Source organism: Babylonia areolata, chromosome 3, assembly GCF_041734735.1.
Source record: "Babylonia areolata isolate BAREFJ2019XMU chromosome 3, ASM4173473v1, whole genome shotgun sequence".
NCBI classification, from domain to species: domain Eukaryota; kingdom Metazoa; phylum Mollusca; class Gastropoda; order Neogastropoda; family Buccinidae; genus Babylonia; species Babylonia areolata.
Genome location: NC_134878.1, coordinates 48,894,538 through 48,922,347, shown reverse-complemented (window position 1 = coordinate 48,922,347; position 27,810 = coordinate 48,894,538). Strand labels below are relative to the sequence as shown.

General features: G+C 40.1%; 1 protein-coding gene across 1 annotated transcript; it reads left to right on the top strand.

Annotated features, from left to right (window-relative positions):
- The first annotated feature begins 230 nt into the window (after window positions 1-230).
- LOC143280055 (signal peptide peptidase-like) lies at window positions 231-26,768 on the top strand. Its single transcript, XM_076584543.1, has 11 exons — window positions 231-436; window positions 3,721-3,831; window positions 7,190-7,272; window positions 9,148-9,236; window positions 9,816-9,901; window positions 10,262-10,387; window positions 10,890-10,947; window positions 11,654-11,774; window positions 12,916-13,018; window positions 20,593-20,678; window positions 23,736-26,768. Exons 1-11 carry the CDS (start codon window positions 248-250, stop codon window positions 23,806-23,808), a joined length of 1,125 nt encoding a protein of 374 aa, XP_076440658.1. The 5' UTR covers window positions 231-247; the 3' UTR covers window positions 23,809-26,768.
- The last annotated feature ends 1,042 nt before the right edge of the window (window positions 26,769-27,810 follow it).

Genomic DNA, 27,810 nt, shown 5'->3' with positions numbered 1-27,810 from the left:
ACTGTGTGTGTGTGAGTGTGTGTGTGCCTGCGAGCGCACTAGCGTGTGCGTGCTTTACGAAGAGACAGATACACAAAACTGAACGTGTACGGAAATTCCACGCAATATCAGTGGGTACCCAAAGCAGTTTCCATATGGCACACATGTGGATCAGTCCATTTCAGCCGTCGGGTTACAGGGGCTAAGAGCTGACGTGTGACCTCAGCGAGTTGATGACAACTTCCGGTTTATCCACGAAGGCGACAACATGGCTGACAACGTGACGGTTGATACGGCTATTAATGCCACCATGAACGAAACCGCTGCTAATGCCACAACCAAAGTGCCTGCTACTATTGAAGGAATGTCAATTGCATACACGAGTCTGTTTATCATGGCAATTGTCCCAATTTTCATTGGTTCTTTCAGATCTGTGAAATACCATCAGGAGCAGAAGGTAAGTAACGAAGAAAACCGGTGGGAGTTTGTAACCTTTCTCAGTTTCTGCCAGATGGTAGACAGTACTGGGTCACGGAAATGCTGTGTACTCATAATATCAATAGTTTCTTGCATTGTTGTGTTACCAGACATTGTATCAACAGTTTAACCTTGCTGTGTCTTATAGATTTTGAGTCAGTATTGTACAAAGTATCTTTCGGTTTCATACCGAACATTCATTTTACACTGGGTCTTCTTCCTGACAATCATCCGCTTTGTTCTTGAACTTTTTCTTTTGTCTTCATGTTGAAAGATTCTGACGATGTTTTGGATCGCTAAAATAGGACTTCATTGGAATTTGAAGACTGCTGTGTTGACTGCTGTTGACAGTTTCTTTCAGGAACAGTGGAACTGGAAGCTGGTACTAGATCTGAACAATATACTACTTGATAAGGCATTAGTTTGTGATTTACTGATTGTCTTGATGGTCTGGAAGAAGGGTTGGAAACTGACATCCTTAGGGTGTTGATTATTGCATCTCCATGGTGAAATATAAGGTCAAAGTGATGAGGGGGTCATTTCTTGTCTCCGTGGTGACCAGATGGCAATTGAGCTGTTATTTGGATTCAGCAAAGGGTGTTGCCACAAGTTTTTCATGCCTGCCATCATTGATTTATAAGATTAGAATTGACTGAATAAATGCAAAGTGGTTTTAACTGTGATATTGTATTATTGGCTGGTCAAAAATCTAGTGACATAGTTTCAGTTAAGTGTTATGTAGAGTGTATGAGTGTATTGTGCATTGAAATGAAATTAGGAAGTTGTTAATGTCACATCCAATAATCAACATTAAGTTTGGGAAGACACCAGGAATTTAATTGTTATTTGAAATAAGTTGAAAAGAATAAAGATGTTTGTGTAAATAAGTTGAAAAGAATAAATATGTTTGTTAACAATAATGTTAATAATATTAAGCTAATAATGATATGATGATAATACTTAGTAAGTTAGTTCAGTAACATTTTTGAGGACATATTTACAATCTGGTGAAGGTTGCACTTGGATAATGTTTAAATTTGGTTTTCATGAAAGGTGGTTTTCATGAAGGTATTGCTCAGGAGTTGTCAAGTCTGCAACTGGCAAATTAACCCATTGACTTTTGGAACTGTTTGTAATTTTTTAGCGAGAAAAAATCAACATCCCCAAAATTTATCACAAAACTTAAAATGATACACAAAATTGTGTAAAAGTGTGTTTTCTTGAAGTGAAGCGAACAGAAAATATATGTGATGCAACACATGAAAACCCTGCTTATGTTGGAATTTATCATTTTTAACTTTTGTATTTTCAGAAAGCTGAAAAATCAGAAATTAAGATTTAAAAAACAGAAAAGAAAAAAAAGAATTTATCTTTCTTCTTTCTATCATAGTTTTTTGGGTTAAAAAACAAAATTTTTTTTTCCAGAGTTGGTAGCCTGAAAAGTACAAATTTAATGGAGAAATTGGCCCATGAAAAAAACAAAACAAAACCCATACATTTGCTGCCTGCTTATGTTGTTGTAAATTTGAACAAGATTAATCTTGAACATGTGTGTGATGTCAAAAGATTCAGCATTATAAATTTTTGTATGAAAAAAGCAAGGGATATTTGATGTTTTCTCGCTGTCCTCAAATGAAGTCAAGTATGGTGGGTGGGGAAGTGATGTTATGCCACAGGGCGACAGTGAATGTGGAAATAGAGACAAAGTTCACATTTCTGTTTGAACCAAAAAAAAAAAAAAAAAAAAATTCCCTAAAGCTTATGAATGTTTTGAACTTAGGTTTTAGAATTAGATCCATGATCAAAATAATGTTTACTTACTGCAGTCATTACATGTTAATTGCCACATCATTAGCTAACATAATTTCTGAAAAGCCTGGAGTCATATACACTGAAAATTGCAACTTAAGTGATAAATGTGTGCAGCAATATGGGCAGGGCATGTATCTGAAAACATGAAAATTCCACAGTGTCGGGCAGTTTTATGATGAAATACTTACCAACAGATAACATAAAAAACGATAAAGACTTCAAAGATGTGAAATTTGTAAAATTCTTGATTTTTATTATTTTGACCCAATGGGGTGTTTTTGTGCATAGCTAATAATGGCTTAGCATGCTGCAGTTTTAGCTGGGTTTTTGCGTTCTGCTTCACATATGGTCAATGTTGACAGTACAAGAAAACTTACCATTCAGGGGAAGATAACCAAGATTAGAAAAAGAAAAGAATATAAAAATATTTGAAAATAAAGGAAGAAAATTCAGGTCTGTGTATTTTATGGGTGGAAAACGGTGCTAAAATGTTTGAAAATGTATAAGACACAATAGCCAAGTGCAGTTATGTTGTATTCTTCTACATACACGCACACACACACACCACATACACACACACATACACACACACACACACACACACACACACACAAGCACCCTCCCAACAAAACACATACAAACACTATAACACAATATCTGAACTTAAAAGTTCATTGTTAACAATGTTTTAGTTTGAAGCTTTCATATCATGGGTTTTATAGTAAGTTAAACCCCCAAATGAAGGTTTCAAGCTGAAATGTCAGGGTTTTTCTACCCCCACTTCCAATACGGCCCCGCCCCTACCTGTCAGTGTACTTTTTTGTGGCATGTAATCATCCTCGGGATAACCAGAATCACTTCAGACAGTTGATCAACAACATTACTTTTGTTTACTTAAATTACTGTCACTCAGGTTTTCATAGATGCTTTTGTCAACCTTGTGTGGAAAATCAAAAATTTCTAGGCACGCTTTACAACTGTTTGCTTTACAAAACACGGAAAAACACAAGCATCAAGGCTACTATACTACTACTGCTACTAGTACTTTTACATAATTTTTCTATGACGTGATATCCAGTACTAATGCTGCTCAAAGCACCTTACAGTTACATCATCCAGTTACAAATAAACAGCTCTTTCAGTCTTTGTCAACAATAAAACATCTAATGCATTCACAGTCGAGAATCAAAAAACATATCCATCAAACAATTAAAGTTATCAAGTAAATAATGCTTAGATTGATATATATATATATATATATATATATATATATATATATATATATATATATATATATATATAATGAAACACACACACACACACACACACACACACACACACACGTGTGTGCACCCAATAACATTAAGTATCAACTGTATTAAAACAGGATTACATAAGCATTGTAGAATATCTCTGACAATCTATTTATAGTATTGTTGCATGGTACACCAGATAGCATCACAGAATTCCGGGGAAAAGCCAGAGACCATGTCCTCCAAAGATGCTGCCATGTTTCCCCTGATTGCCAGTGGAACACTGCTGGGTATCTACATTGTGTTCAAGGTACTGTTACAACAACTGAGCCAGTCACTGGCTGGTTAGACTGACTAAAAAGGGACATCAGTTTTCAGTAATTTCAGGTTGGAGAGGGTCAGGGGTGGCAGGGGGTGAATGTTTGAGCTCTAGATGAGGGAACTGTTTATAGGTTCACACGTGCAAACAAAACAAGTCTGGGTCATCTTAATCACCCTGTTGTGGTTGGTTGTATATTTATGTCTCTGCATTGTGTGTGCACTCATGATTGTGTGCATGTTGTAAACTTTGGCTTTTCTATATTCTCTGGAACTGTCACCTCTTTTTCCCCAAATACTGGCATGATGATGATTATAGGACATCTCATTACATTCTACAGCACAGGCAATAGTACAGCATTTAATAATTGAATAGACATTTAGCTATGATATTTACAAATTACACAATGAAATATTGGGAATTTATGTTCCGAACACTTTTCAACAGTTTAAGGTGCTGCTTTAGGTACTGTTAAATATTGGGATTTTTTTGTAATGAACACTAGTATATTTATTATTTGCATTGTTTTAAGCAAATATGTGCATTACTTTATCATATTATGTGAATGTCTTATATGTTTATTGCTGATTTTTATTAAATCATGTTTAATGTTTTAGTGCTGAGTACCTGCTGATGTTTTGCGGCTCCTGGTGTAATTTCTCTTAATGATATATTTAAGTTATCCTATCTTGTCTTGTGTAATGTAATCTTTTATTTTAATCTTATTAATGTAAATGTTTTTATTGGAAATATTCTGATCAGTAAAGCCTGTCTGAGTTGCCAGAGGGTTTTCAAAAAATGGAAAGTTAAACTGCCTGGGATCTTTCCCATTTGAACTTTGGAAAATGTGTTCTAAACACTTCTTTACATAAGACATTACACATTTTGAAGTAAAACAAACAAACAAACAAAAAAACAAAAGCAGAGAGGAATAAGAAAAGAAGAAAAAAAAAAGGACAGCCACTTTCACAGAATCCTACTCTGCAAACCCTGCAACCATACCCACTCCTATCCATACCCTCTTTCCAGTGCAGCAGATTCTTGAACCATGAAATTACGTTCTTATCAACAAGAAAAAGACCATCTTCATCAGGATAAAACAGTGTTTAGCTTGGTAACAACTGGAAGAACAAAGTGAAGTTGAAGCCACAAGCATCCTTTCTTCGACCAAATCACAAAATATTTACCATTGAATGATAAGAATTGTTTCTTGCTTTCTGTATGTGTTTCATTTTTTGTGTTTTTGCAGCCTGTCATTCTGTTATGTTGCATTAGGTATTAAAAAAAACCAACTATTATTATTATTAGGTATATATATTATATGTAATGTGTTATGGGTATGGAGGGGTGTTGCTGAAGATTATGATTGCTTTGCAATATGATAATACTCTCGTACCTTTTTTTTCCAGTTTGAATATTTTAAATTCCATTTTACACTATACAACAGATGAGCAGTAAGATGAACAGTTTTAGAGGGTGTACACAGAAGGTAGAGATTATTTGGTTGACATTACTGCAGTTTACATCTGTTTTGTTTCTTTGTTTATGCTGATCTTTGAAATTGGGAAGGGGATATCAGGTACTTTGGGAGGCCTCGGCTATGAAACCCATTCAGATTCTCCGTTGCTATGACTATTATGGCCGTGATTGTAGCCTGCCACTACTATTAGTTAATTTGCTTTGACAACAAAGTAACATTAGAAAGGGGCAGGCACAATACATTATTCACATTCTAGCACCTCATATTCTGTTTTTGGAGATTTCATTTTCCTTGGTAACAGCTGGGAGCACAAATTCACACAGACACATTTACTGGAAGCCAAGAGCATCCTCACAAAGGAGAGCATCAGTGTCAATGTCTTATTGGGAGAAGGGAATTGAACCAGAGAGTTGAGTCCAAATGGGGATCAAATCACAAAGAAAAGAGAGAATGTTTGCTTTCCAGTATTTGACATTTGAAATTGCCATGCAGTATATTATATATGCATGTGGATAATAATGTGGGGACTGTTGTTTCCAGTCGGTCTTTTAATTAACATAAAAACATGCATATTCATTGGATTATGCTGCTGTTATTTTGTTTTTGTTTTTTGGATACATTTCTTTTTGATACTCTGTAATTTCTTTCCTGAAATAAGGAATGTCATTTGGGTGTTTTCAGATTTTAGCAGATGTCCTGAGGTCTTGTAAATTTACACCAGCTTTGATGAGGTTTCAACAAATCAAGCAGCTGTATCCAAATTGGCATTTACTTGAGAACAATTGGAAACTAAACTGAGTTTGTGACATGCAATTATAATTTGCAAATTGTACATGTGCTCATCTTAGTTACATTGTACGAAACAGTTGTTGATATTATGAATATTTTATTGTTTGTTCATACATACCAACCAGTATTCGAAAAAAAAAAAAAAGGAAAAAAAGAGGACCACGCTGTCCAACGTTCATTAGTTGACTATTCTGAATAGGATGTGACTGCGGTATGTCAGAAAATGAGAAATGTAAATTTAACATGGTTACTGTCATGATTTTTAAAAAAAGAAGAAAAAGCCAAGTTCTGGAGTGGCTGTTTGTAAAATACAAGCCCTCTCCTACTCCATTTTAATTTCCTGTGGCTGTTTGTAAAATACAAGCCCTCTCCTACTCCATTTTAATTTCCTTCTATCATTTTTTTTTCTCTGAGTCTCTCTTCTTTTCTTTGTCAATTTCTGCTTGTATTGTATTGTATTGTATTACTCTTTTGTCACAACATGTTTTTCTGTGTGAAATTCAGGCTGTTCTCCCCAGGCACAATGTATCACCACAGTGAGAGCGCCACCCTTTTTTTTTCTCTTCAAGCAAGTGTATTTGTTTTCCTATCAGAAGTGGATTTTTCTACAGAATTTTGCAAGGAACAACCCTTTTGTTGCTGTGGGTTCATTTACATGTGCTGTGTTTATCATTTCATCTGAATGACTTGTGTCCAGATTATCACTCAAGGTCTAGTGGAGGATGAGAAAGTACTGGTGACTGTAGGATTCAAATCAGTGCAATCAGAATTCAGATTTTCTCTCTTACAAGTGGATGCATAATCACTAGGCCTACACTTCACATATAACTTTCAAGTCTTGGTGGCTTTGTCATTTTTTGATATACTTTATTTCCATACCTCATTCAAATATTCTGATTCCTTTTCATAAATACTGAACTAGATCAGCAAATGTTTAGCCAGTCAAAATGTCAAGTTACATTTGATTTTGTATATTTTATTTTGTTATTTTCTTGCATTTTTACTTAACTAAGTATGACATTGCATCTCAAAGTTCAACAGTTTTGCCTTAAATGCTTTATGCAGTTATGTTTGTTTCAGATCTTCTCAAAAGAGTATATTAATTTGCTGCTGGCCTTTTACTTCTTCTTCCTGGGTGTATTGGCACTGGCTCACATTGTGGGGTAAGTCACAGTCACATGTAATGATGTACTGATGCAGATCGATATATAGGGTAGGTATGCCTAATTGCGAATGGCATGTAATTGCAAATGGTTCATGTACTGCCCTGCTTGAAAGCGTTCTCAACACACACATTTCACAGTCTGAACGTCTGCTTCAATCTCGTTCTGATATCTTACTGAATATTCATTTCCAAGAACCTGTCATACATAAGCTATTTCCGACTATTTCTGTGCTCTTTCTTCCTTTCATGCACCACTGTCGACTAAGTTCACAAACATGCTCTCACAATCCTAAAATCAAGAGAAGCCTGCAGTAGGACTTGAACTTAGACACAGTTTAAAATTGCTGATTTCACTGGATATGTTGAATGGATTGTGCATTACCAGTGCAGGGAAAATTTAAGAAAGCATGTTGGTGACAGATCAGAACATTAGTTTTGACCAGAATGGTGCTGCACAGTTACTGAGCACTCTCAAAAGGGTGTGTATGTGTGTGGTGTGAGGTGGGTGTGTTTAAATGTGTGTTTGTGTGTGTGTGTGCGCACATGTGTGATCAATGCCACCATTGCAACAGTCTGGTACGATGTTCTAATAATGTTTTTTTCAAATGAGTTCAAGATCTCTACTGTTTTAACCGTCCACATGTACAAAAAAACATTGTTCGCAGTTAGACTTACCTGTTCGCATTTACCCTCAGGCACCCCTGCTGTTTCAAACATCAACAAAATGTTCAAAAGAATTAGCAGAAGAACTTTTCCTGGTGCAACCAATTGGAGAAAGCCTTCAAAAACAGAGGAACTGCATTTGATGATGGTACAACCTGTTATCTGTACAAAACACATGTTTAGCTGTTCACTTCAACTGGGTCGTTCGCAGTGAGGCCTGCCTACACTAATATGTTATAACATTGTGTTCATCAACTGTTAATTTGAAGCAATAACCTTTTTGAAAGAAAAATTGACAATTTCACCTTTTATTTGAAGATTTCCTTCCAAATATTGTTTTATGGACTTGTGTAAAGAAAATGAGCCTGTGTATTAATCTGGTGTTCGGTTGTCTGTGTTTCCATGTGTGTGTGTGTGTGTGTGTGTTTATTTTCTCTGGAAATACTTTGTCTGCCAATACCAGATTTGGAGTAAACATAGTGGAAAAAAATCTTCACAGTTTACAATAATAGGTTGTAAGTCTTCCAAATTAAGCTGTATTTCTAAATCATGAATGGTTTATTTCATTTAGTCTCCAGATCCAGAAAATTATATTGGGCTCTTCCCAGAAGCCTGAACGTTTGTTTGGGTTTGAAGAGGGCATGAGATTGTTTTTCTTGTTCGCAATTAAATGAAAAGAACTTTTTTTATACAAATTCTGGACAGAACACCTCCCCCTTTTTGTTTTTTCAAGCTTAATCAATAATACAAACACAATTTATAACATTTTTTCCTCTTTTTTTTTTTCTAATGATTCCTTTTTGGATAAAGTGCGTATCACAAGTGGGTCTTTAAGGCCTGAGTTCACTTGTTTTCTTTCAAAGCTACATGGATTGTTTGTGCCATTTATAAACTGGAGTGGCATTTTCCATGCTGAAGATATTTCTTTCTTGATATATGTGTGATACAGATGACGATACACTCATTTGTTTCATGGTCATAGCTTTTGTAAGTCATTTTGGGGGTTAAAGATATGTATACATCCAGGTAAATACTTCATACTTGTACTTGTGACAGTTGATTTGGTTTTGCAGTGTACAAGGCAAACATTCCATAAATGCTTCTTTACTTGCTGTTGTTGTACTTAAAAGTCATTTGATTTAGGGTGTGAGCTCATGGTGGGATTATATAATAGTGGCATGTGTAATATTGGTCATTGCTTTTCTTTCAGGCCAGTCATTGAAAAAATCCTTCCTGCCTCCTTCCCGAACTTGGACTACCATCTGATCTTCACACAGGGGAAGGGAGAGAACAAAGAAGGTTTGTGGAAGAGAGTTAGGCAAATATTACCACATGGAAAGAAATGGAATGATGCTGTTTTTTTTAAATTAGAAAATGTCTGTGTTTGTTCAGAGTTTGAGAGTGCTTGGTACTATTAGCATAATGTACATTGTTGGTCCTTTGGGTGTTCCAAAACAAATTTTGTGCTTTGGTTCATTTTTGTTAGCATGTCTTCTATACACAATTCATGGGTCTTTTTTTGTTATTTACATGTGGAAGAGGAGCTTTTTCATTTTTATTGCTACACTACAGAATACTCAAGGTCAGTAATGGTAGCAATTTTCCAGAATAGAAATTATTTCAGGCCTTTTAGCTCCCTCAGTATGATACTGCAAATTTTCCATCCACATGCTGAAAATCAAGCAGACACGACAGCTGATTCTATTGTATATATAACAGAGCTGAATGGGAAAGCTTAAAGAGAAATGTACATCCTCTCCCATTTTCAGTGCCTGAATATGAAAATACGTTTTTTCCATTGACCTTAAAAGGAAAGAAACTTGTTTGTATTTATGATTAAATGACTTAATCTAGTACAATGAATTACTTTTTTTTCAGAGATAATGAACTATGAGTTTGATCGGAAGAACCTTGTGAGCCTGGGTTTGTCAACACTTATTGGAGTCTGGTACCTGTGGAAGAAGGTAAAATGGCTCAAGATTGTTTGTTTAGGCTGAGGGGTTTGCTGACTTTGTTCGGACTCAGTGTTGAGTGTTTTACCTTTGGCAGAATAAGACCATGTCAGATATCAGAATTGGAAATAAGGGATTCTAAACATGAATAGAGACAAGAATAGAAACTGGACAAGTGAAACATTGTCATTGTTGACTGCTGATATAAAGTGTGTCAGTACATGCATATGTTTGTTAAGCACAACATTGTTTATAAACTGGTATAAAAAAATTAAAAAAATGCTTGCATTTCAACCACTTGCTTTCATGAATTATCTCAAAAGATTAGTTTGACTTGACAGACTTGACATGCAAACATTTTTTTATCTCCAGCACTGGATTGCCAACAACTTGTTTGGCCTGGCCTTTGCCATCAATGGAGTGGAACTGCTGTCACTGAACCGCATCAGCACTGGGTGCATTCTGCTGGGAGGCCTCTTTGTCTACGACATCTTCTGGGTAACCTGCTCTCTTCTCTCTCTCTCTCTGTCTTCCTCTCCACCCCCCTTCTCTGTGTTTGTTTCTGTGCCAACAAGTGTGATTTTGTGGATGCGTGTGTGCATGCTGGAGTGCATGCGAGGGTGTGTATGTGCGTGTGTGTGAGAGAGATGTTGTGCTGGATACTGAAGTGGAAATTGTTTGCTGTGGTTGTGATGCAGTCACTTGTGACTGATATATGATATTGTTTTTGCTATATAAATGATTGTCCAGACAGTTGCAAGGGTGTGCATTTCTTACACGATCATGCATATACATGCACTGCCCATGTGTTTGTGTATGTACTCATAAACTTACAGATTTATTCAGGATTTCCTGTGTTGAAAAAAACAAAACAAAACAAAAAAAAAACGGTTATTTTTGGAAACTGCTGAAATTTGAGTGTAAATGACTAAATATATAGGTAGTGAAGATGTCATTTCTAAATGTGATTGGTACCATATACATGGCCTTTTATTTGCAGGTGTTTGGTACTGATGTCATGGTAACGGTGGCCAAGTCCTTTGAAGCTCCAATCAAGCGTAAGTTTGTGTGTGTCTGGTTTTTCTTTTCTTTATTTTTAGATGATTTTTGGTTTTTGCAAAAAGACATGGTGTTGTCCGGCAAAAATGTTTTTTGTTTGTTTGTTGACTATTTATAAATAATGGTTTGGTATCATATCCTGTGGATTTCTTGCTTTATCTGAGTCATTCCATTTCCTTTTTGAGTTTTCAAAAAGTTTACTTGAGTCATTTTGATTATCATTTGTTGGGCTTTGACCCCAAATATTTGATTACATATTGGATATGGTGTGTGCTGGCAGATGTTAAGTTATATTCTGGAGTTCACAGATTTAATTTCCATGGCTGTGCAACAGTTTCACTGAAAAAAGAGAATCAGAAATAGAACAAGAGAATAACTAATACAGACTTAAAAAATGAAGGAGAAAGATATTGCTTGATTCGAAGGGGAAAAGAAAAATAGTAATATAAAAGAAACAACACTCCGTTGTTTTACTCTTTGTTCCTTTCGTTTTTCTCCATCCTCCTGTGAAAAATAAAGATCGGTAGAGGACAGGGGGTTGAATGATCAATTCTTTAGAGGACATTGGCTGACAGTCAAGTTGTTCAGGGTTGGACGTTGGTTTGGTGAAGGCTGCATTATGTGAGGAGGGGGTGACTGAGTTAGAGTGCATGTATGTGTGTTGCTGGTCATTGATTATTGGGTGCGAATGTTGGTTGTTTTCAGTGGTGTTCCCTCAGGACCTGTTGGAGAAAGGGCTGGCCGCCAACAACTTTGCCATGCTGGGGCTGGGGGACATTGTCATCCCCGGAATCTTCATCGCCCTGCTGCTTCGCTTCGACATCAGGTCAGTCAGTCAGTCACTGGACTTTGCAGCTGTGCAGGACTGTAATGTTCGTCCACATCCAGCAACAGTTTGGTTTGTTTATGTAATGGACAGAGCAACAGATTTACTTGTGTAATGGTCTGTACGTGATGGATATATACATGTTCCCATTTGTCCTGTAAAAAATGAAGAATTAACCCCTTCAGTGCCGGGGGGAAATAGTAGAAAGTGGTGTTCCAAGTCATAAAACAGTATACAAAGCAATCACCCTAAAGTGTAGGCGGATAGTAGTTTGCACAGGACAGGAATGTCAGACCCCTGCCGGAGTCTGCACTAGTTGGGTCACGGTAAGTATGTTATTTAAATGTAATTTTAGATAGAAAATTTCCTTTTTCAGCCTTCCAGAGCTATTTCTCTTCTGATGATGTCATCAGTGACGTCACTGCACATATATGATATGTGCTGTGGCACACAAGGGGTTAAAATCCACACACACACAAAAGAAAAACAGAAACAACAAGTAACACTGAGTACAGAACAGATTCTGAATGTAACCTTTTTTTCCATAGATTTTTTGAAATAAGAGGTCTTCCATCTCTGCAATTTTGCAGATTTCAAGGAAAATTGCCTCATCACTGAAAAAATAAATCTTGATCCATTTGGGGCAGGGGGTAGGGAGGGGGTAAGAGAACATTTAAAGTGTGTTTCATAAGTCAAGCAAAGGACAGAAATGTGTTCTGTACACAACACACACACTTCTGATGTGTGGGAGCATTCCCCACCTCCTTTTGTTTGTTTGTTTCTTTGTTTTGAATATTTTTAATCAGTGCAGAATTATTCATGTTAAGTGAATGTGCTTTCAAAAGCATAAAAACAAAAATTGTATTCAGATTTTTATTCTTGATATCTTGCACGAAAGTTTTTTCTGGCTGTAAATATGGATTTTTTTTTTTAAATGGTACAAAAAAGAACAAGAACAAAACCAAAACCAAAAAAAACCTCATTTTTCTTTTTCAGCTCCTCTTGACAAGTAACTGGAATATATCCATTGTCCTTTTTTATGTTGTTCCTTAAGATTTTAGTGATTTTAATTTTGTTTTTCTGGTTTGTAATATGTTATGTAGATAACTTCTGTAATGGGTTCCTTGCTTTGTGTTGGCAGTTTGAAGAACAACAAGAAGACCTACTTCTACTCTGGCTTTGTTGCCTACTGCCTGGGTCTCCTCACCACAATCCTCATCATGCATGTCTTCAAGCATGCACAGGTCAGTCACAGACACATCATACACATGATACAGTGCAATACAATGCCATACTTGACCGACTAGACTGGGCTAGACAAGAGTACCGTAAAGTTCGGTCTATAAGCCGCGACTTTTTACCCCAGCTTCAACCTCTGCGGCTTATACAATGATGCAGCTTATTTGCGGATTTTAACGATCCCGGGAGTGTCACGTTCTCGTCTATTCTTAGCTGCCCTTCAACTCACCAAAATCATGTTTCTGTCCATGAATTTTTGGATGAGCTTCAGGATAGTGTGCTAACTGTTCATGTTTTATAAATAAATCCGCACACATTAAAGCCTTCAGATCAGCATTCAGTTCTGTTCTGCTCAAGCGTACACCCTCATCATACTGAAAACGCGACGTTTACCTATGATGCAGCCTTCAAATTGAAGGCGATGACCTAGCAGATGACAGTGCAAGCGACGAACCAGCAGTGACCTCCACCTTCATGTTCATGAAGTGAAAGCGAGGCTGAAGTCAGTGACAAGATGGTGGAGGAAGCTGTGCTGGTTCTCTTCAACTCGGACACTAAGATGAAGATTTTAGTGGATTCAGTGAGCAGGATGACGTTGAATAAATGTGACTTTTCCTAAATTATGGATGTTATTTTCGTTGTGTTTATTTATTATGTTTTTTGTGGCACTAGCAGTATTTTCGCTTGCTTTTCTTTGTGTTGTTCCCGCTTGTGTTTATTTCATAAACTACAGTATCAACAGCTTTTCTGTAGTATCAGTATGTGTTCTGGTACCGGAAATAAGTGCGGCTTATAAACTGGTGCAGCTTATGTATGTATAAAATTAATTTTTTCCAAAATTTAGTCGGTGCGGCTTATACACCAGTGCGCTTGATAGACCGAACTTTATGGTAATACTGTACTGTACTGTACTGTACTGTACTACTCAGAATATGATTGAGCCCTGCAACGGACAATGCATGGGACTTAACTTGAAATAGTTGTTATTATCGGAATATTATTCCCTCATAAAAAAAAAAAACAGCGTCTGGCAACCAGTAAACAACCTACAAACCAATGCTTCGTTGTTGGTTTCTTTTTAATCAGCTGTCATTCATTGCAAGTGCTATCATATCAACAGGTTATAGTACTAACATTACAAACATCACATTGGTGACAAGGATGGGATAAGGCTATTCTTTACCGCATTATGCTCTCTTTGAATTGCCAAAGTGAAGGTAAGGCAGACAGATGGGCTAAATGTGTGTCTAATCTGGACAACATTTTTGTTGGCTACAGCATGCAAAATACAGCAAGAAAAAAGGCTTTGATGCTCTCTTTTGGGGGAGATGAACTGAATGACATTACCAGAACAACAGTTACAACCTAGTGAAAATGAAGAGGTTTTTACAATGTGTGGAGATGTAATCACAGGGCATTTCAACCCAGAAGTCATCCTTCAGTTTCAGAAATATTCATTCAGGCATTCATACCAGATAACTGATAATATTGTTTAATTACACATACTTAACCGTGACCCAACTAGTGCAGACTCCGGCAGGGGTCTGACATTCCTGTCCTGTGCAAACTACTATCCGCCTATGCGGAGCAGACGAAACTACGGCCGATAACCTCCCGGAAGTAGGTAACCTCCCCTTTGTCCCGCTGGTTATCGCCCTCTTTTTCCGGCAGCCATCATGACTCCTGTACCTGTGCTCTTCATACGGCTAAGTTTTTTCGTATTTTCTGTCTGTCTGTCGATCCTCTGGCGTTCTTGTTTGTGGTCAAATTATGTCTCCAACCAGGTCACATAATTATGTAGCTCGATTGGGGAATCGTGCTAAAATTAAGGCGCGATCGCAATCGATTCGCTGACACTCTGGGCCCTCTACTACTGGCCCTCTAAACAACGCCAACCCGCCGCCTTCTCCACTTCCTCCGCTCCCTCCGGTCGACTCCAGACCTCCGCCACCTCCTCCTCTGGTGACTTCTAGAGGTTTGTGGTCACACACTCAGGTCAGTGTTACCTTTCATGTCATTTTTATCGATCCGCGAACTCACTCGACGCGATCCGCGTTTTCTCGGCCCTGCCAGTCGGCAGTGTACGAGTCGATCTCCTCTATCTCTTTACCATACCCACAGTTGCACCAATGGAATGGCCACAATCCCTTGGGGACAAAAAAAAAAAAAAAAAAAAAAAAAAGGCAGCTTGTCTTGGATCCGCACGTTAGACTGGGCCCTATGTGCGATGCGTCCGTGGTGGCGGCCGTGACATCGGATCACGCGACCCCCCACGCGGCTTGCCTCGACCGTCTCGGATCCAATAGCGACCGAGGCGTGTAGGGATGCCCTCCCCTGGTGTAGGGAGGAAGGTGGACCACTAGGGGACACGCTTGCCCATACGCGTGCACCCCCCTCCTTGTCCGGATCACCCGATCCAAGGGAGGCAACCCCTGCTTCGGCACCCTTGCCGGTGACTGCCGCAGTTATTTCCCTTGCACCGGCACTGCTCCTCGCCTTCAGTGCGAGCGTGTGCACGGTCCTACCAAGCTATGCGGTGATGACCCCATTTGCCACACCGCCGAGTGCTGCTGTTTCCCATCCACTAATGGTGTCTCAGCAAGCTACTCAACTAAACAATCAGCAACTCATCGCTAAACTTGCTGCAGCAATTATGCACCACTCTGCCTTCTGGTGCGGCGCCTTGCGCCCACAGAGCAGGTACGTGCATGCCCATTGGAGCTTTGGCAGTGTTGGATTCTTCTGCCCCATTGCCTAACTCTGCTGTTTCCCAGACTGATATTGGCACTTCCACGTTGAAGTACCTCTTATATCATATCATATATCAATATCAAGGCGTGCAAGCCTGACAAGGCCTTTTACCCGCTTGAAGTGGGGAAGAAAAAGAGAGTCCCCACGTATGTCTGTTGCATTTTTCAACATTGAGTGCGCAGTGCCTGAAAAATCAGAAAATATGTAAATGAGTTTTGTTTTTAAGTTTTCACAATGAATATCAAGATAATTCTTAAACGTATTAATACCTCGATCCTGCCTCTCGGCAGTGCTCGGGCCGATCTTGTCTATCACTTTATCCGTCAACACACAACTGACAACCGAACGTCGGTCCTCTCGCAGGAGCTATTCGCGAGATTGGACCGCCGTTCAGCAACAGGGGGATGCACATCCCACGGCAAGCCGACGGACTTGTCACCCCCTCGTCCACGACGCCCATAACACTGGATTACGGCGCCGTCATGCTACATGCCCCGACCGTCTCGCGTCCGATGGCGACCGATTCGGGTTGGGATGCCCACGGCACAAAGGGACATTATAATTATTCCCCTTGCGCTCGTTTTTCACCTGTGTCGGTTACGGTGGCATCGAACCACGGACTCTCACACACAACATGACACTCCTCCAGCGAGGACACGTCGCACAAGGGGGATATGTGCTCTAAAGACACCTTCCTTTTCGACGATTTTCGGCGCCAAGGGAGGCAACTCCACATTTGTAACCTAGGCGCTTGAAGCTGTGGTTAGTTTCGCCGACACAGCACATCACTCCTGCCCCCCGTGCTGTCCACCAACGATGTTTTCTTTCGGTTTCTCATTGGGTCCTCATGCCCAGTCAGGGACTTTACACATCTTTGCATAGCAACTGCACTTTTCTTGCTGTTTCTCAGGCTCTTGGCCACAGGAAATGCATCACAATATTTCCCCTTCTATCCATTTGATTTATTATCACAAGCAACAATCACGAAATATATATATATATACATATTAAAAAAAAAAAAAAAAAAAAAAAAAAAAAAATCTATATATATGTATATATATACATATATATATATATATATATATATACACACACATATATACATATATACGAGATACATTGCTACATTCAGACACATTCTGCTTTCACTTATAGATGCGTACTTATCCATCAGTATACACATGTGTATGTGCTTATGGGATAAGTTCAGACGACTTTCATATTAACATGTACAATTATATTTCTATCTCTATTCATTGACATCTATTCATTGAGATTCCCTACATAGCAATATAGGCACACTTGCATTTGCGGCCTTCTGTTCACAATGCCCAGAACTCTCTGCCTCTACGTACTGGCACTTTATTCATATGCGTATGTACATCTCATATGTAGGTGCATGGACAGATTCCTTTCCATTGATGATTATGCACACTTACCCACTTACTTGGGTATATCTGTGCACGCTACATGTATGCTTATACAGCCGCTTATTTCTTGTGTTTCGATCTCTTGTCATTGGCATACTTCTGACATCATCACTTGAGCTGATGGAAGTTTTTATTCCCTCGGCACATATATGTATTCATTGTCATAAATTCATCCCTACCTTGCTTTTGGAGGACGACTGCACTCACAAAAATAAAATAAAATAATAATAGCCTCATTCACGCCTGAATGTATGCTCCTTCACATTTCAGTAGGGGTTGGTCCTTTGGGATCCACACACACCCCCTTCACACCCACAGGGCTAAGAATGCCTCTCTTGGTGCAAGGACGGACAAGGCAACCCAACTCATTTGCCTGCAACAATCACCCATAAGGCTGGAGTTGCACAAGGAAGGATGAGGCAGTCCAACTTAGAGGTGCCACTCTGGACACACATGCCTTTCATTCCTTCCAAGTTTGTAAGGCATCCCTTCTTTCTCCCCTTGCCTAAAACAACCCTTGGTTGCACCACTGTGATTGTGACAAAAGCTCCACACAGGCCCTACATCCTAGCCAGCCTTCCCATGAAGAGGTGTCTATCCTGCCTTACAAGTTTTAGTGGACCCAAAAACTGCCCACTGGGCAGGAGACAATCACCCTCAGCCCATCTCTTCTACTCCTCTCTAGTAGCAGAAGGCCTGGGTCATAATTGTTTTACTCTACATTTGGGAGAAAGGCATATTGACGAGGACGGATGCGTCCCACAAAGCACAACGAACCGTCCATTAGCCACAGGGGTGTACCTTTCTGCCCACTCATACCAGCACGGCAGATGCCGCATTCAAGCACATCAGTTCACCCCATCACCTTGCTTGAACACAAATCCAGCATCAACGTCTCAAACAATTGGCATTTGAAAGCACTTTCTGCACTTAGTCTCCCCTGCCCGATCCTTTCGGCCTCTACACACAACCACTGCTGTGGTTACAGATGGCCATTCCTCCTCAAGCACTGTCTTTCCAATGAGACACTTCCAGAGGTTTCTAGCCTAGGCAGGCTATCCCATCATGGAGCCCCAGCCTTCGGTCAAGGGCCTGTCAGAGGATGACTTTGTTGTCACTTCGGAAGCAAGCACCATGTCTTTCTGACACACGGTTGCACCACAAGACCCCGTCAACTCTTTCCGGCTTCCTTACATTGCAACATAATCTGCATGGTGAACACCTTCGTCCCTGAAGCACACAGCAGCTGTTTCCTGATTTACCCATGCTGATTGGTGTCCTTCTAGGAACAGTATATGATAATCAGTCGTGTACGACAGTCTCCATCAGAACAGCAAAGGAGGCATCTGCTGTCCAGTCTATTCGGGCTGGAATTCGATTATACATTTTATAGTAGAGAGTGTTTTGCCCAAGTTGCATCCCCGGTCCCTCAATCAAGAGGGCCTTAGGACTCATCATTGGGACGGTTCCAAAAGGCTACCTAGGCCAAAGGCTACAGCACTAAGTCCCAGTGCAATTTGACTTCTAGTCTGAGAGACAGAGTCATTCATGAAAGACTAAGCTGCAAATGATTTCCCTTTGCAATTAAGAAACCACTGATAATACAGCTCTCACCTTGCAGTTGGCCATACTAAAAACGTATGTCAGATCAGTGCCTTGATGTCAATAGCCAGTACAACACATCTTGAGCCACTTACCTCCCTGCCCCGCCCTGCTCCATCCCAGACTCAGTGCGCACCACTCACAGCCAGAGGCCTGTCATGGATCCGGTCCCCTTTCTCACTAAAGAACCTTCAGCAAAAATTTTCCCCATGGAAGCCCTCTTCCATTTGGGAATTCCACCACAGAATGAGACTCAGTGGCCTGTGGGCACATGAAATGCACTTCCACAGCCTGATCCAACCCAGCCATTGACTGCCGACAACTTTCTGCAGGTTACTCCAACATGCCACACTCGGGCAGAGAAGCCACCAAGCCTTCCGTATGTCCCTTCGTGATGGTACCTACCTGGGAAATTACACAACCCTGTCCCAGAGACACCAGGGACATCAAGTCTTTTGTTGCCAAATGTCTGCCGTTCTATGCATAGGCAACATACCAGTGCTGTCATTTTTTGACAACGTCAAAAAAGGGGGGAGGGGCAGAAGGGGGGGAGTGCCCATCGCCTATCAGCTCGCATGGAGGAGCTCCACAGATCTGGCTGTCATGCCTGAGGCAGGCCCAACACGGTGACCTACCTCTGTCTCATGCCACAGTTTCCTTCAAACACAAAAACCACTTCCACTATCGGCCCACAAATCCGTTGTGGAATCATCAGATCAAACCACATGCGCACCTCCTTGCATTGACGCTCATCCGCGCTCATCCGCTCAGCTGTGGTCCACAGACCTCCCCCACAATACAGCTGTGGACCTCTGTCTTCTTTACCCGCACTAATGTCCTTAGGCGACACAGTACACTCTACTTTCGTCAAATTCTACTTGAGGGACACCTATCGCCTTAGGGATAATGACTCATCGACTTCTACCAGAGAGATGTCGCACGCCTGCGGGTTGATGGCGCAAGAGCCATCGCTTCTGTGGTAGCTGCACAACAGACCATCACAGCACACAGACAGTAGAACAGGTGAGCCCTCCACCTTGTCGCGCTATTCTGCACTAGTTGGGTCACGGTTAAGTATGTGTAATTAAAAGGAAATTTTCTATCTAAAATTACGTTTAAATAACATACTTACCGTGACCCAAATTTAAGACCCTCCCGTCCTCCCCGCTTCCTGTTCTCCCTGCTTGCTGCGCTGGTGATGGCATATTGCCGTCAAAAGAGGGCGATAACCAGCGGGACAAAGGGGAGGTTACCTACTTCCGGGAGGTTATCGGCCGTAGTTTCGTCTGCTCCGCATAGGCGGATAGTAGTTTGCACAGGACAGGAATGTCAGACCCCTGCCGGAGTCTGCACTAGTTGGGTCACGGTAAGTATGTTATTTAAACGTAATTTTAGATAGAAAATTTCCTATGAATACTATGCTGAACTAAAACAGCTTGCTGCAGCTTTGCAATTTTGCTGATGCCAACAGCAAAATCAAGTCACAACTTATATCAGGTTGCAAGTCAAGCAGAGTTCGTGAGAAAGGATTGAGTAACCCAGCTCTCACTCTCACTGATCTTCTGCGCAAACTCTTGAACTTACAGACACTCATTCTAAGCTGGTGGAGTCCACAGATTCTGTGAATGCTGTTAGGCGTCAAAAATTATGATGGTGTTGCAGGTCAAAATTGATGTGGTGATGGAACGACATAATCTGTTCAAGAATCACATCCTTATGCAGCTTCATCATCTGGTATCTCACTACCATCTTCCTCTTCACATGAACTGTACTTTAAGTTTCCTTCCATGTTTCAGCCTGCACTGCTGTACCTAGTACCAGCCTGTATAGGGATACCTGTGGCAGTGGCTCTGGTCAAGGGTGACATCAAAACCATGTTCAGGTGAGTAAGGTTCCCTGCTTTGCCTGTCTCCCTGTCTTGTGTCTTCTCTCCCATGTCATTTTGCCCTATCCTTTCTTCTGTGATAGTTGTGTCCAACACTGACCATCAAAACAGGAGAGGACACGATTGCCTCCTAGTTTAAGAGTCATAGTCCTTTACAAAAAGACTTGGCAGTTATTGAATTCCTATTGCAGTGGAGAAACCATAGATCTTACAGTTCTCTTTTTTGACTCACTTTTGTAAACAAAGTGAGTCTATGTTTTAACCCGGTGTTTGGTTGTCTGTGTGTGTGTGTGTGCGTCCGTGGTAAACTATAACATTGACATTTTCTCTGCAAATACTTTGTCAGTTGACACCAAATTAGGCATAAAAATAGGAAAAATTCAGTTCTTTCCAGTCATCTTGTTTAAAACAATATTGCACCTCTGGGATGGGCACAAAAAAAAAGAAAAAAAAAAAAAAAGAAGCCAAATTATATGCAAACTGCATTTACTGTTATATCTAATTTTTTTGTATTCTCTAAACTTGGCACTTTGATCTGATATTCTGACCCAACAACAAGAGCAGTCATTATTATCATTTTTTGTTCAAACAGGAACTTCTTTTGCTAGCAAGGAAGTTTTCTTTATTTTGCAAACGTTTTGGTGCAGATAGTAAAAAAAGGGAAATTACTCTGTAATTAATGCTAGGGGACTTAATTTGCTTTAAACAGATCTTTCTCATCTTAAACATTACATTTTGAAATTATACTCAATACATAAAAAGCTTGGATTTTTTTTTTAAAGTGTATCACAAGTGAGTCTTGAAGGCCTTGCCTCTCTTGTTGCTTTTGGCCCAAGTGTAAACTTATGTCAGTCACACATGACAAGCTCTGAAGAGCGATGGAATTTGTACTCCATTGCATTACCCTTTTGTTACATGAAATTTCTCAATGTGAAGTTTGGACTGTTCTCCCTTGGGAAAGCGCATCGCCACAGCACAACACCACTCTGTTTTTTCCTTCTTTCTGTGATATAATTTTTGCTGTCTGCAAGTTCTTTTGTTTTTGTTTGTTTCGGTTTTGGTATAGTTTCTGTGATGTACATTTTATTCATCTGTAGCTGTATCATAGACGCAGCTATTTCTTTTTCTTTTTTCTGTCTTTGTTTTTTTTTTTAAATTAAGGATCAGTTTTGGTGGGAATGAATCAGGTTTAAGTTAGTGCTGCACAATTAATTACGATTGTTAAAAAACAAGACAAACAAGAGAGGCAAGGCTTCAAGTCTGAGAGATATAGTCAAGGCTACAGCACTAAGTCCCAGTGCATTTTGACTTCTAGTCTGAGAGACATAGTCCTTCAAGAAAGACTAAGCTGCAAATGATTTCCCTTTGCAATTCAGAAACCGCTGATAATACAGCTCTCACTTTACTGATGGCCATACTGAAAACGCATGTCAGATCAGTGATTTGATGTAAATGGCCAGTACAACACATCTAGAGCCACTTTCCTCCCTGCCCCCGCCCTGCTCCATCCCAGACTTAGTGCGCACCACTCACAGCCAGAGGCCTGTCATGGATCCAGTCCCCTTTCTCACTAAAAAACCTTTCAGCGAAAATTTTCCCCATGGAAACCCTCTTCCATTAGGAATTCCACCACAGAATGAGACTCAGTGACCTGCGGGCACATGAAGTGCACTCCCACCGCCTGATCCAACCCAGCCATTGACTGCCGACAACTTTCTACAGGTTGCTCTAATATGCCACACTCAGGTAGAGAAGCCACCAAGCCTTCCGTATGCCCCTTCGTGATGGTACCTACCTGGGCAGTTACACAGCCATGTCCCAGAGACACCAGGGACCTCAAGCCTCTTGTTGCCAAATGTCTGCCCTTCTATGCATAGGCAACATGCCAGCGCTGTCTTTTTTTGGCAACGACAGAAAAGTGGCGGGGGGAGCACCTATCGCCTGTCAGCTCTCATTGGAGGAGCTCTACAGATCTGGCTGTCACGCCTAAGGCAAGCCCAGCATGGTGGCCTACCTCTGTCTCGTGCCACAGTTTCCTCCAAACACATATATCACTTCCACTATCGGCCCACAACTGATGTGGAATCATCAGATCAAACCACATGTGCACCTCCTTGCATTGACGCTCAACCGCGCTCAGGTGAGACAACCCTACAGGGTATGTGTTTCCTTCCCTTCCTTTTATTCGAAGGCCTCTCAGTAAAGTGTGGATTCAACATACCGACCCGATTTTTTTGCGCTACTTTTATCAGCACAGTGTGGTCCACAGACCTCTCCCACAATACAGCTGCGGACCTTAGTCTTCCTTGCCCGCACCAATATCCTTAGGTGACACAGTACACTCTACCTTCATCGAATTCTACTTGAGGGACGTCTATCGCTTTAGGGATGATGGCTCAAGAGGCGTTGCCTCTGCAGTGGTCACACAACAGGCCATCGCAGTGCACTGGCGATAGAACAGGATTGAGACTTGATGCCTCCTCAGCCAGAGCACATGAAGTCAGAGCATGGTCCTCTTCTCTTGCCTTAGCGCACTCAACACGGCTGCAAGACATCATGGAGAGATGTTGCATGCCTGCGGGATGATGGCTCAAGAGGCATCGCTTCTGTGGTAGTTGCGCAACAGGCCATCACAGCACACAGACAGTAGAACAGGCGAGCCCTCCACCTTGTCATGCTATTCTGCACTAGTTGTGTCACGGTTAAGTATGTGTAATTAAAAGGAAATTTTTTATCTAAAATTACGTTTAAATAACATACTTACCGTGACCCAGATTTAAGACCCTCCCGTCCTTCCCGCTTCCTGTTCTCCCTGCTTGCTGCACTGGTGATGGCATATTGCCATCAAAAGAGGGCGCTAGCCAGCGGGACAAAGGGGAGGTTACCTACTTCGGGTGCCAGAGTCTGCACTAGTTGAGTCACAGTAAGTATGTTATTTAAATGTAATTTTAGATAGAAAATTTCCTTTTACTGAATACACTGAAAAATGTCCTGTGAACAAGGAAAGCGAACAGGAGCATTCATGTTAAAGTGTGTGTTTGTGTGTGTGTGCAGCTATGAAGACCACAGCGAGGAGAAAGAGAAGACAGTGAAGGAGTCCAGCTCTGGTGGGAAAAAGGAGAAATGATGTGTCTCTGTTCTCCACACTCACTCCCTTATTATGAATATAATCAAAGCCAGGGTCGTCACGGTCTCTTTTTTGTTTTGTGTGTGTTTGTGTTGACAGATTGCTGCAGACAGGAAGATAGGATAGGATGGTGACGGGGTGCTAGTTCTGGCACTGGTCATAATGTTTTGAAACTGAAATCATTAGACACACATTGTTCAGGCATTGTGTGTGAGTGTGTGCGTGTGCATGAGTGTGTGTATAGTAAAGAAGGACAGGGGGTTCAGGTCTGCTGAGAGAGTTGTTGATTCAGCTGTACAGTGTGTGTCTGCATTCATTCAATTCATCTTTCATGTTGCCTTGCTTCTCCTGTAGATTGGTGATGGATGTTCAACATTGGTTTGTTTGTTCTTCCCTTTCTGCCTCCTACTTCCCCCCATCCCCCTCTGTTTTGACATTGTGTTGTGGAGCAACTTAAAAACTGCCATGGTTTGGTTTATGTCTGAAGAAGAAAAGATGACTCTTTTTGACTCTGGGCAGAATTGTGCATTGGCATTAGTGTCGGTGATTGGGGAAGGTATTTTAATATTTGTTTAGATAAGGTGCAAGTGATGATGGTTTGTCAGTGGGTGATTGATTATGTCTGATATGTTCATTATTGTATTTCAGATTATAAGCATACCTCCATTTTTTCTAATGAAGTTTGGTTATTGGTTATTTGATATGCCAATGGTTCTTTTGCTTGGGACATTGATTAGATAAAACATTTTTGCTTAATAATTGAGTTTAAAGACGTTTGCACTGGATTTGATTTTAACAGAATTTAAAAAAAGAGCAGCAGTCAACTCTTCCAATCAATTGCAGCTTTTTATTTTCACAACAGAATTTGAGACCCAGACAGCAGTTGCTTCTAAATATATAACAAATAGTAATGGAGTGTATGGGGTGGAAAAACAGAATAATTGATGTGATATCAGATTTTTTCTTAGATGTAGAAAAATGCAGATGTAATTTTTTTTTTTCACGTTAAAGTATTCTCCTGCTGAGTGTGCTAAAACTGCTGGATCAGTCACTGTCATTGGTCCCGAAACCTGGTTGTATCATGGGTGCGCTCCTCTGCTGAACACATCACCAACATTCACCATTTCTGGTGGTCATGTGATTAGGTAAAGCTCCTCTCTGTCCACTCAGTGATGTTATCTATTTCTTTTGCTGTCTGCCTCATTTTCCCTTTTCCCCTGCACAGCACTGTTCCCTGAAAGATGGTCTTGGAGAGCTTGTCATGTGGCCATATCATCTCATTTTCTGTTTTCTTCACTGTGGTCATTAGGTGTTCATACAGACAAACTTGCTTGTCTGGTGGTTTTCCAGACTTCTTCATTTTCTTCTTCCACTTTTTGGGGTCCTCCTCTGAAGCTTATCTGTTGATCTTCAAGTAGAGCGTCTTCGGCAAGTCAAATCTGGCAGAGCTCATCCCTCTCCAGATCAGATTTTCTTGTTGGTTTAACTCCCTGCATGTAGCAGGTAGTCCTTGGTCATATGGTTACCATCAATGGAGGAGAACCTCTGACCTGATTAAACATCAGCTGGATCAGAGTGAGTCTTAACGTAAACGGTGGTATAGAAGACAGTGAGCTGATGCTACGCATGCTACGATGTATGTGGTATAGGGTGTATGTTTTGCTGTTTACTGTGCCCCAAAGCATTAAGATCATGTCAAGGATCTGATTTTATTGTTGTTGGGTTGGGGGTTTTTTTGTTGTTTTTTGTTGTTGTTTCTTCATATGATACTTGCAAATGTATTGGTAAGGTTTTTCATGTTTTGTGGTTGTCCCTTTGAATTCCACAACTTTGCAGTTCACACACACAAACACACACACACACACACACACACACACACGCACGCACATGCGCGCACGCACGCGCCGCATGCACACACACACAATCCCTAGTCTACCCCACATATTCTTTGGTATTGATTAAGTACAATTTTGGATGAATAGATTTTTTTTTAAAACAAAAAAGAGCACAAACTATTATGTTTTGTGGACTAATTATAGATATATATATTTCAAAATATATATATAGAGAGAGATAATGTTTTGGGTTTTTTTGTAACCCTAATAAAGCTTAAGATGTCAGTTGTCTTCATTATCAGTTTATCTGGTTGTCTCATCTCAAGAAAAAATTCAAGAAAAAATTCTGTAGGCAAGATTGTTCAGAGAAAACAGGACGAGTAAGTTTTTGTTGTTGTTTCTTCTTTTTTTTTTAATTGTGATCAAAACAAATTTTAGCCGTTTGCTAGTTGTTTCAATTTTTTCGTATAGATTTATTGGTAACAAGTTGCAGAAATGTGTTTTGTTGAACCTGAACAACATGTAATTTAAGGTTTGTAGGTGGTGCTTGTCATGACAAGAGTGTCTGCAATAGAAAACGTAGAGAAAGATGGCATGTTTAGGTCTTTTTTCTTGTCTTTTTTTTTTTTTTTAAACTGAACGGAAAAGAAGTAATTTCTTGAGAAATTTTATGTTTTTTTTCTATGCCTGCCATGGAGTATATCAGTCAGTGACACTCAAATTCCAGAGAAGGGTTGAAGAGGGTAAGAGTCACGATATATCATATGATAACACCGTTTGCCCTGAACCTCCACCTGTTAAATGAGTTTTATTCAGGAATGTAAGCAGCTGTTCACCATTGTGAACACTGGTTGATTGTGACATGTGTGTTTCAGTTTTTCTATTGTTTTTATTATTTATGTTTATTTTGTGTATCTGTATACAGTATTAAAGCGTGCTGCAACTTTTATTTATTTATGTTTGAAATGCATGCTGAACTGTATCAATACACCATTGAGGTGTTGTTGTCAAGATTGGCATCTTAGATCCTATTTGAATGTTCATCATTACAGAATGATTTGTAATGTTTCTGCTCTCTTCATTTACTTATACACTTGCCAATGCTCTAGTAAAATTGAAAGTGGCCATTTTGTTTTGCTTTTCACTGGGAGAAAATGAGTGTATGAATATTCCTGAAACGGTGTGAAATGTATTATAGGAATTTTAAGTGCTTGTGTTTGATAAGAAAAAAATCCAGAACATAGAAGGGAGATGTGGAGTACATAATTATGAATATCAGTGTGTAAAACAAGCAGGGATGAGTGCTTGTGCATCAAAACAGAGTGTAAGATAGAAGTTGAGACAAAAATTCAGCACATTTGTGTGTCTAAAATGTTTGTAATGTACTTCATAAAGAGGGGAAAGAGAAAGCATACATTGTTTAATTAAAAAAAAGTAACACAGTAGGGAGAGTGAGTGCTTGTGTCTAAAATGTGTATAACGCAGAACATAGAGGAAGGTGAGCGCATGCATGTGTCTTCTTTTGCGTTCATGGGCTGCAACTCCTATGTTCACTCGTATGCACATGAGTGGGCTTTTATGTGTATGACCGTTTTTACCACTGTGTAGGCAGCCATACTCTGCTTTCAGGGGTATGCGTTTGTCTAAAAAGTGTGTGGCACAGTGGGGAAAGAGATTGCATATGTGTTTCTGAAAGGTGAGTGATGCAGTTGGGAGATAGAAGTTGAATGTGTATGTGTTTCTAAAAATGTAGAACACAGTAAGGAAAAGTTGAATGTGAGTGTGTTTGATGATAATGATATGAGTACTTACTTAGTGCCTATCCTCAGTTGGAGACCAAGCTCTTAGCACTTTACAAACAAGGAGTCATTTGCACAACAGGCTGCCTACCTGGGTTGAGATGACTAACAGCTGCCGTTTGGGCGCTCGTTATTCATTTCTTGTGTCATTCAATTAGGTTTCACTCACACACACTACACACTCATACAGACACATAACATTTTATGTGTATGACCCTTTTTGTTCATTTACCCTGCCATTTAGGCAGACCATACTCCATTTTCGGGGGTGTGCATGCTGGATATGTTCTTGTTTCCATAACCCACCAAATACTTACATGGATTACAGGAAGTTTAACATGCATATTTGATCTGCGTGCGTATATACA

What these genes read in the sequence shown, in the direction of transcription:
- LOC143280055 (XM_076584543.1), top strand. Translation starts at nt 248, where the DNA reads ATGGCTGACAACGTGACGGTTGATACGGCTATTAATGCCACCATGAAC. An exon ending in GAAGGGAGAGAACAAAGAAG is followed by an intron (nt 9,237 to 9,815) that starts GTTTGTGGAAGA and finishes CTTTTTTTTCAG; the next exon opens with AGATAATGAACTATGAGTTT. An exon ending in CTGCTTCGCTTCGACATCAG is followed by an intron (nt 11,775 to 12,915) that starts GTCAGTCAGTCA and finishes TTGTGTTGGCAG; the next exon opens with TTTGAAGAACAACAAGAAGA.